The sequence below is a fragment of the Cydia pomonella genome, chromosome 4 (genome assembly GCF_033807575.1).
Source record: "Cydia pomonella isolate Wapato2018A chromosome 4, ilCydPomo1, whole genome shotgun sequence".
NCBI classification, from domain to species: Eukaryota; Metazoa; Arthropoda; class Insecta; order Lepidoptera; family Tortricidae; genus Cydia; species Cydia pomonella.
The window spans coordinates 8,466,459-8,477,292 of NC_084706.1; the positions used below are offsets into that span (position 1 = coordinate 8,466,459).

Consider the following 10,834-nt stretch of genomic DNA (forward strand, 5'->3'; position numbering starts at 1 on the left):
TATTAAAATAACAGAAAACTTGAGAAATTCTGATCTTATTCAGAAATGTATCTACCATGGTCTTACTACCGGCTTTGTAATTATTACTATGAATATGAAGGTTGAAGGTACTTAATATGTACTGTACATCTACGACGAGTAGACTCGATCGAGTTGGCGACATCAATTAACATCTACTGCTCGATTCCATTTTCATTTAACAAAATTAAAATAGTTACCTATACATGGCTAATGACTATTCCTTAAATTATCTGCCACTCCTTTACCTGTTTTTGTTCCATTAAAATAGATAATAAAGAAATCACTAGCCCATTCAATTAGTATGCCTTTCATTTGGAGTCTTCGCAATAATAATATATTTTAACATTTTTAACCCTAGGTTTGGGTCATCGTATGTACATACATAGATACATACACAATTCAGAAGTTAAGTTAATTTTATCTAATTAGTTTATATCAAATCGCTAATCTATGACTGTCCACACTATGAATCAATGGTTGAATAATAATAAGAAGCCCTTATACCTACAGGGTATTGCTTAGGTGCAAACATATTATAATAGCCTGGTGGCTTATACTAAACAGTTTTGCCTTTGCAATTTACTGTTATACAAGTTGATATTTACTGCTTCTCTGATGACAGTCTCTAGATTGTAATGTTAATTGGGATTAAATCAAGATACTGTGCTGAGTTACATCAACAGAAAAAGTAAGTATATATTATTTAAAAATAATATATTCGGCAGTTCTTTATTCGTTTAAAATCCTTTTAACCGTTTATTTTTTCAGGACAGAAATATCATGCATGCCAACTGTTAAATCTAGCGAGCCCCATTATTGGCATGCCAGCAGGTTGCTGGTGCCATTGGAGTGGCTGCGTGATTCTGATTGGGTCTCAATGATGGTCCTGGTCCTTTGAGTTTGAGCCATGTACATATTATGACATCAAATTGTAATCTGATTTCAAGTGCCTCCTGCATTTTCACTGAGGCACGTTACAGGTTACTACACCTAAATGATACCAACTTGTAAGAAACCAACCCGTAACAATTCCTTACAACTGTAACAACAAACAACAATGAGGCAAGTCATTCCTTAACATCTCTTATGTTATGAGTGATTTTAGTCCTTCGAACGAAGTGAAAGGGTTAAATTCGAATTTTGAATTACTTGCAATGCTTCTGATTTTAGCCTAGTGAAAATATGGATGCGCAAAACATGCGATTATAATAGCCTAGTTTGGTTGTTTGGAAGATGTTGCTCTTCAGCGATAAGACCGCCTGTTGTGCACCATAGTTTGAGTTATGTGCGTAATTTGTATGTTATGTTCCTTTATTATTTTATTAATCATGATAAAATAAATTGAAAAATCTAAGAGAACATTTATGGATCATATAAGAATAACGAACGAATGTTGAATCTGGTTCCTACCTAATACGTTAAACATGTACATTACGTACATGTACATTCGTTTTCTAAAAAGACACGCAGTATAAATTATTTCCATACACCACACTTGTGCGCACGACGAGTCAAATCAGGGCTGAGCTGATAATTTGTGATAAAGCGGATATTCTGCAAGCAATGCGTGTTATACAAAAGCATCATGATTCATAAGAGATTATGGTTCTTTTCACAAAATATTATATTACACCAATATAACTAGATCCCGAAGTTACAGAAAATATACCAGGTCGGAGGTTAGACCTAAACTGGTTTGTAGGCAACAACAGTCCGCCAGCCATAATATCAACTATCCGCATGATAAATAAACTTTAAATTTGGTACTATTACCCATAACAACTGTTCCGCCAAACAGAACAATGAATGTGAGATTTTGATTCTTATTATTTTAATATTAAGATATTAATTATTTTGTTAAATTGTTGATCAACCGCATAATTTGAATCTGTGATGAAGTCGCTGTTTGAAAGGATCAATTCTGGTTCACAACACAAATCGACCAGCAAATTTTAATTCAAAATGTTTATTAGTGCATGATTTAATTTAATTTATATCAAAGATTGGTCAGGCAACTAAATCTAAACACGTAAAGCACTTTGTCCCCTACATAATCAAACATAAATATCAAATTTAACGTAACATAATATACCTAAATATATAGATTATAGTTAAACTTGTTCAATTTAAACATGTTAGGTATGAGCAGGTATGGTAATGGCACCAATTATAGGACTTGAAGATAACAATTGGATAATTGCTGACACTTCACTGACAATTGAAAAAAAATCTACCGCTTTGGGCGTTAAAATTTGAGTTGAATGTCATTTCGCCCTTTATTATTTTCGACATGTTTAATGAAATATTTAGGTACTTGGTTTCAATATAATGAAATGTGAGACTTAAGAGTTCTCTGGCTCTTCTTGAAGGTAAAATGTTACTAAGTCAGTGTTTAAAAACTGATGATAAATACTTGTTTTATAGAATTTATAATAAACATACCAATACTGGTGCCACGTCCGTAATAGGGGTGTCAACTGTACCTAATTACCAATGTTTACTGATACCTACCTGATAAATGACTTACAGATACATGAATGATTACTGATTACCTTTTATTAGTAGGTAGAGGTAACTATATTTTCTGATGTGACAATCTTTGCCACTCCTCGAATGAGAGAATGAGAATTCTTTTAACATAGAAATGTTGAATCTGTTTAGTAACGTCACACATAACCATGAGCGTAGCGAGTGGTTAAAAAAGTAGAATCTTGAGCGTTCCGAAGGGTTTCAAGTCACGTGAGTTGAAAACAAACTTTGCTGCTCTGGTGAAACACAAACATTTTTATCACATCAATCAGTGACAAATACTGGGTCTTAAATATAAAAAATATAAATGAATCCTTTCAAATATCAAAACCATCACTTGAAATTCCATTCCACTGCTTATTGCTGCTTTAGGGCTAATTAACACACTGTTTTCAAAGATTAAAGAGAGCCTTTTAATTCAGACTACCCTTTGTCGCAAAATATTAATAATCGTGAAAGTATGTATTTAGATATCTGCTTTTTATAAACTATATTATGATACCTACTGACACTTGCAATCTCTTGTATATTAAAGAGCAAGAATGTTCAGTTAAAATGTAGGTACTCAATTGCTTATGTGCTCAGGTGAACCACTAACATTCGCCTGCTGGATACCTTTTTGCAAGAAAAGGGTTACATAAATATGAGCTTCATGGTTGAAATAAAACATTAAATTGAATTAAATAAACCAAAAAATGCAGCTTTGTAGTTGTACGCGCGTAAATAAATTGACTTTTCATCTGTTAGAGAGAAACATATGTTACTTTTGATGATGATGACAGTACATGTGAATAAAAATTCCCAGCATGCTCCACCATGTCGTCAAGCTCACCATACTTATTAACCTATCGAATGAGCTAATGCTTTTACGGATACTGGAAAGCAATATGTAAACATACTACATACCTATACGAGGCCTGGACGTTAGTGAGATGACGATATGAGTTGTGCTGGTGTCCGACTTTATTACCTGCATGTAAATGAGTTTCACATGATTATCCACCTGGTTTCTTGAGCTTAATAGTCGCCTCCAAACCTCCCCTTATAGCGACCCCTTTCCTCACACAAAGTTTACTTTAAGTTCATATTAGCCTCACTGGATCACTGTTCACTCTGAGAACTGATAACGTTGGTCACAATCAACAAGAGACACATCATTATTCTAATAACACCATGAGAACGTCCTTGACTTGATCTAAAAGCAAATATCACTCCGCCGTAGATTTGTTCCACACAACCTCCTTTTTCCTACTGTCGTTCTCATCTACCCTCTCAACTTCAGCCAAAAAACTTTTAACTTAAACGTGACTACTAGCGCCATCTACTCCATGACGTTGGCAAATATTAGCCGGTTCGCAATACGTTCGCGACACGAAGGTCTCCGTCTTAACTCGGGCAATAAGCTTTCGTATGTCCGGATGTTTTCCTCTACAAGCCGCAGTTCTCAACCAATTCTCGTGAAATTTTGTGGCTAGGTTTGGTAGTTAAATATATTTTTACCGTCTTTCGTTTTTACTAAAAACTTTTTAGGTAAAGTTCGAAATGGCGGAAATTGGCATAAAGGACTTAAGCGACAGTGGTTTTACTTAAGGTCTATGGCACTGTAGACCATTGTGACTTTGCGATGGTAATGAATCAACGAGAGAGGCCCAGGTCCAGGTGGCGACTAAGACCCTTGAGACAGAAGCTTTGAAAGTAGGCCTACGTATAAACCACGATAAGACTGAGTATCTTCACATGCGACATTACAAAACCGGTCGAGGCAAACCTGCAGATCTACATGTTGGAGATACTGTGTTTAAAGAGGTGGCCAAATTTGCTGTACGATCAACGACAACAATACCCGTGACGAAGAAATTGACATTCGTATTCAGAATGCCTTGCGGTGCGGTGCAGCTCTGCACAAAGTCTTGGTGTCCAGGCTTCTCAGCAGAAAAACTAAGATCTGAATTTACAAGACCGTAATACGACCCATCTTAACATACGGATGTGAGGCCTGGATACTAACTTTGAAGGAAGAAAGCAAGCTTCTAGTGGCTGAGACGAAGATTCTTCGCAAAATCCTCGGCCCAACGCAACGACCCGATGGCAACTGGAGAATCCGCAAAAACATCGAAGTCGAACAGATAGTAGCTGAGCCAAATATCATGGGTGTCACAAAGTTGCAAAGGCTGCGGGGGCTCGGTCATCTAGAGCGAATGGGAGCCGATCGGGCGGTGGAAAGAGCGTTTGAGGTAAAACCGACAGCACGCCGCCCGGCCGGTTGACCTAGGTATCGATGGGCGGATGTGGTGGACACGGATCTACTCCAGGTTGAAGACTGGCCAGAAACTGCACAGGACCGGGATCAGTGGCGAGCAGTAGTGTTGGAGGCCAAGACACACTTTGGGTCGCTACGCCAGAGGAGTAAGTAAGTAATGAATCAACGAAGCATGTATTTTTAATATTATAAAGCCTATCGCGAGGTCGAATGCTCACGTAGCCAACATGCCAATCATTAACGGTCCGTAGCGACTACGCTACACTTTATCTAGGTGTTATAGTTAACGCCCACTAATTGGCACGTATCAATAGCCGACACCAACCAATAGTCGACACCTACCAATAGTTGATACCTACTTATAGTTGGCACCTAGCAATAGTTGACACCTACCAATAGTCGGCACCAACCAACTGTCGACAACTAACAATTGTCGGCATCTACCGATATTCGACAGGTTTTTAATGTGTACGCAAGACATCATGAATTTTTGTTGAGTACAAAAATGACCGCCTGTCAAGTTTCAATCGGGAGTTAATCGAAAAATTAATTGATTAATATCCCGTTCATTCAATTTCAATCGTATGTCAGGATGACTAAATTAATCGACGATTAATTTTGACGATTAACTTTTTTAATCGATTAACTAGTCGATTAACTTTTTTAATCGATTAAAAAGTTAATCGATTAATGCCCATCTCTGATTTACACTATAGTCTGTATCTTTAGGTATTTAAAAAAAGGTAAACAAACAATTTGTACATTTTCGGGTAGTTTTAATATTTATTGGTTAACCAACCAAATACAAAACCACCTGGATCTGTCACTGAACGACCTGACTTTAAACCTACATTATTTGATCATGTAATGTTTTCATCTACCCTCAGCTGCCTTAAGGAGCCATTTGGGGGTAGATTTTGTTTACCTTTTTTTAAATACCTAAAGATACAGACTATAGTTACCACCAAGTTGTTACTAGTGGTAACTACTGGGATTTTTTTTCCCTACTTTGCCACTGGTGTCTACTGGGAAAAAAAGTTCCCACTAGTTACCACTTGTAAATAGATGGGATTTTTTTATCCTCGTAGTTACCACCAAAATGTTGTTACTGTTGTTAGAGTTCAATACTAATAAAACAGTACAAATAGTATAGAGTGCTTTAATAAATAGTTATAAGTAGTATAATATTTCAGTAAACTGCCTTAAAAGTGATCAAAAATATTAAAAACAGTGCAAAAAATAAATAGTTAAAGAGAAATTAACGTTTGGATTAAATTTATCTTATTAATTGTAAATTGAATTAATTGTTACTGTAATTATATCAATAAATAAATAAATAAATATTTATAGGACATTATTACACAAATTGACTAAAGTCCCACAGTAAGCTCAATAAGGCTTGTGTTGAGGGTACTTAGACAACGATATATATATATATAATATATAAATTTATAAATACTTAAATACATAGAAAACACCCATGACTCAGGAACAAATATCCATGCTCATCACACGAACAAATGCCCTTACCAGGATTTGAACCCGGGACCATCAGCTTCGTAGGCAGGGTCACTACCCACTAGGCCAAACCGGTCGTCAATAAAACCTGGATCTTTTGTCGAGAGCGCTTACGCCGCACTGCATAGCGCAGGGTTGTATTTATATAGGAGCATCGTTGATAATGGCGTAAGAGCCAGCAACAATAAGGTCCCTTTCAATAAATAACGTCACAATTATACGAATGAATAAACAAATCAGTCAAAGAACGACTATTTTTGATCACTTTCAAGGCAACTGAAATACAGTAATCAACTTATAATTAAACTAATAACTAGATTACTTATAATTCATTCGTCTTTTAATTGATAATTGATTAAAGCACTCTTTTTACTATTTATATTAGTATTGAATGCTCACCAAATTTCGGTGGTAACTAGTGGGAATAACCCTTATTTCTAGGGTAACAAAGGTGTGTTCAGTCTCATTTATATGATGCAAGATCTTGCGACAAGAATCTCTAGCCAGATTTTCTTAAATACACAATGGTGTTTTTTTTCGTCACATGATTTACAGTCATCTAGGAAATTGATTAAGGAACGCTGGGAAAAAAATACAACATACCTATAACATCCAAGATATGCGTCATCCTATCCTGAGGGTAGGGCTTGACAGTGATTCTCCAAACATCATCCAACATTCCTCCCACATTTTCCACAGCTTCCCTGATCTCCAACATAGGAAGTGATGGCATTGATCTGTCAATAGTATGATAGAAGCAAGTATTAACTTAATAAAGTGTTAATTAAGTAAACCACCTGAAATATACCGGGTGGGCCCTGTAACATGAGCAAATAATCCTGTAAATAAAAAGCTCCTATTACAGTGCTCGTTCAGTATATTTTCTTTTAAGAAGAATATTCTTATACTAAAAATATATATTTATATAATATGTCTTAGATTTTGTAGTGTGTGCTTACTATGCAAAGCATTAAATACAATATTAAAATGTTGTTTCACCACTAAGATTTCTGCTTCCTGAGAAATTGTATATCTATAGCCTAAACCAATCTTTCAAATAACAGCAAAATATTACTGAATTTCTTCACTAATATCTTCAAACAATTCACAAAAGGATGATGCTGATTCCCTCTCCTTTTGATGTGCGTCCTTCTTCTGAGCCAGAGTCTTCCAGTAGTCCATTTCATCTTCCACTGATTGTATAACTGTAATTTAAAAACATTTTGAGATTCAAATGATTATCCTCTATGATCCTTATATTGATGTAAAGTCTACTAATTACTGAACAAATATTCACTGTTGAATGCTTCAGCATACCTCAAACATAAGGGGATTTTTGCAAAGGGTGTTTTAATAAAGTAATAAATGAATATCATTGTCTACACAGTTAACTGTTGATTTGTAAACCTTAAGATAGAAACCTGTTTGAGGTGGGTGCGGCAAAGTTCATATAAAATTGCAAATTCGATTATTGAAACTCCGAAAATGTTTCTCATAAAATTTTACATTCTAATGATCATTACACGTATTTATTTTAAACAATAATGATTGTAACTTCGAATTTATTATATTCATAATGTCATTTCTCATAAATATCTCTATTGCTAAAATTGATGCATATATTATTGTTCGAATATCGATTTAAAGTAATAAAATTGGAAATTCGATTACTGAATCTTCGAAAATGTTTTTCATAAAATTTTACATAGTAATGATCATTATTAATTTTAATTTTAAACAAAAATTATTGGAAAATCCTGTCACAAAGGTGGGTTAGGTTAGGTTAGAATTGCGACCCTCGCAGAACCGTAATCCTGCTAGAAAAGTGGGTTAGGTTAGGTTAGTACTGCGACCCTCACAGAACCGAAATCCTGCCAGAAAGGTGGGTTAGGTTAGGTTAGAACTGCGACCCTCACAGAACCGAAATCCTGCCAGAAAGGTGGGTTAGGTTAGGTTAGAACTGCGACCCTCGCAGAACCGTAATCCGGCTAGAAAGGTGGGTTAGGTTAGGTTAGAACTGCGACCCTCACAGAACCGAAATCCTGCCAGAAAGGTGGGTTAGGTTAGGTTAGAATTGCGAAAGGTGGGCTATATTATGCTAGTCCTCGTTTTGACTACTATAACTTCTATATATTATAACTTATTTTTCTATATGATTATGACTACAAAGCGGTATCATTAAAAATATTCGAATAATAAATTGTATATGAGCCAATATGGACCCGTTTGAGGTGCATGGCCTTAGGGCTTAAGATCCATTACATAGGCAGTTAAGAGTGCTGCTGTTAGTACATACCAATAACATCTTGATCCTTTTTCCCATAAGTAAGAATTTTTAAAACAGATTGAAGGTCTGTTAAGTTTTTATGTAGTTTACTTGAATACAAATCATTAGTCTGAAACAAATTAGATCAATAAATTTTCTGATGAAGTCGGCTTCTAAAACTTAATCAATTTAATTTTAATAATATCAATTATATCTTTGGTCTTACAGTAGACAACAATGGTGTGTAGATTTGCTTCAAAATCAGATACAAAGATGCTGCAGCATTATTGGTCAAAGTTATAATATTTATAGTGTTTATTGCTTCTTCTTTAGTCAGCTCTTCTGGAGCTGTTTTATAAAATACCACTGATTTAGTTTTATCACCCTCCACCTGGAATAATGATATAATTGATATAGATAATTTAGAATAAAACCACCATGTCAAAAAAGCATCTTCAGGAGGATAGTGTTTTAATCTTCTGTCCTGCAGGAAAACAAGTAGATATAAGGAGAATTGTATGGGAGTGCCAGCGGGACAGTAATCTGCAGCTTCTACTCCAGGGAATTTGGCTGAATGAACACAGCTTGTAATTGCCAGCCCACTTGTTTCTGACCGGGCATCCCTACACTACATCTACATCTAGGGTTTTAACCTTCAAAAAATTATGAAGCAGCAGTATATAATGGCATATTTGAAAGACTATACAATACAAGAAGATTTGAAAGACATAAATATTTAAGGCCTTTAGGGTATACCAACAGAAAACTCCATACAACTATTTCAATAGCAATTGTATTTTCATGAAAGTTCCAATAAGAGTCCATCATTAGTTTCATACTATCCTGAAACAGACTTCTGGGACGCACTTTGTAAAAGGCCTGTAACCTGTACTTGCTTTATTTCTCTTTCTAACAAATATGGTTGGTAGAAAGAGATGCAAACAGAGATTACATGTTGTAAGTGTTTTAATGTAGACCTGGGGTCTGGGGATAGGAATTATATTGAGACTTAGTTATAGTTAGGAGTCCTTACTTTTGTCTGGAGCAAAATTGAATCTCCTTTTGTTATGCTGCCTTGAAGTAATAATATTTGTGGGTTATGTATGAAGTTATCCAACTCCTCTTCAGAGCGACTATCCAAATGTAATCCATGTCTATTGTAACTTTGCTCTAAAATGATATAAATTATTTAGTTAATTTTATCATCATCATCATCATTTCATCATCTATTTATATTCAGGCAACTATGCAACATACCTTACAAACTAACACACATACAATAATAAACATCTTCTCTTTTTCCTCGCGTTGTCCCGGCATTTTGCCACGGCTCATGGGAGCCTGGGGTCCGCTTGACAACTAATCCCAAGATTTGGCAGACACTAGTTTTTACGAAAGCGATTGCCATCTGACCTTCCAACCCAGAGGGTAAACTAGGCCTTGTTGGGATTAGTCTGGTTTCCTCACGATGTTTTCCTTCACCGAAAAGCGACTGGTAAATATCACATGATATTTCGTACATAAGTTCCGAAAAACTCATTGGTACGAGCCGGGGTTTGAACCCGCGACCTCCGGATTGCAAGTCGCACGCTCTTACCGCTAGGCCACCAGCGCTTCCAATAATAAACATCTTAAAAACTAAAAATCATTTTGACGAAGTGGGTTGTTAATTGTTATTAGAGTAGGGAATGTGTGTATCAACTTCAGAACAAACAGATCAATAACTAAAGGAAATGCGTCGGGTATCCAAGGAAGTGAAGGTCATGTTTAACAAAACAACACTGCGTACTTATTTCGGTGAAAATGAAATTAATTACTAACTGTGCTTAGTGACTGACTTGAATAATATAAATATTTTTTTCTGTATAAATAGGTAGTGTTTAAAACATCATACTTTATGTAAAACGCATATACAAAAGTTTTCAAAACAAATTTGTTACTTACCGATGGTAAGAGTAACGAATCGTTTTATCTCAGCCATCATTTCACAAGTAGTTTTTTGGTTTCATATATAATTCAGATCATGCGATGCCTAATCTCTAATCAACTTAAACACGTTTTAAAAACTAAAAACTTCCGAATTCACATGACACATTTATCGCGTTACCGCCGAGCGCCGACATTGCAGAGAGTATAGCATCACTGAAGAGTTGATGACATTTCGTCGCTATAGCAACCACCTGTTTAAGACAATGATAAAAATGCTGAAAAGTTTAGGAATCCAAACAATGAGTATTGTA

At 35.5% G+C, this 10,834-nt stretch overlaps 1 protein-coding gene across 1 annotated transcript in view; it reads right to left on the minus strand.

Annotated features, from left to right (window-relative positions):
- LOC133517475 (cytoplasmic dynein 2 heavy chain 1) overlaps window positions 1-10,770 on the minus strand; it is a 149,635-nt gene extending 138,865 nt beyond the window's left edge. The window contains exons 1-6 of the mRNA XM_061850807.1: window positions 10,539-10,770; window positions 9,628-9,764; window positions 8,821-8,985; window positions 8,625-8,724; window positions 7,404-7,533; window positions 6,932-7,065 (exon numbers count right to left, since the gene is read on the minus strand). Of these exons, the coding sequence (XP_061706791.1) occupies window positions 6,932-7,065; window positions 7,404-7,533; window positions 8,625-8,724; window positions 8,821-8,985; window positions 9,628-9,764; window positions 10,539-10,578 (706 nt within the window). The 5' untranslated portion in view covers window positions 10,579-10,770. The remainder of the gene's footprint in view (window positions 1-6,931; window positions 7,066-7,403; window positions 7,534-8,624; window positions 8,725-8,820; window positions 8,986-9,627; window positions 9,765-10,538) is intronic.
- Between the last annotated feature and the right edge of the window lie 64 nt (window positions 10,771-10,834).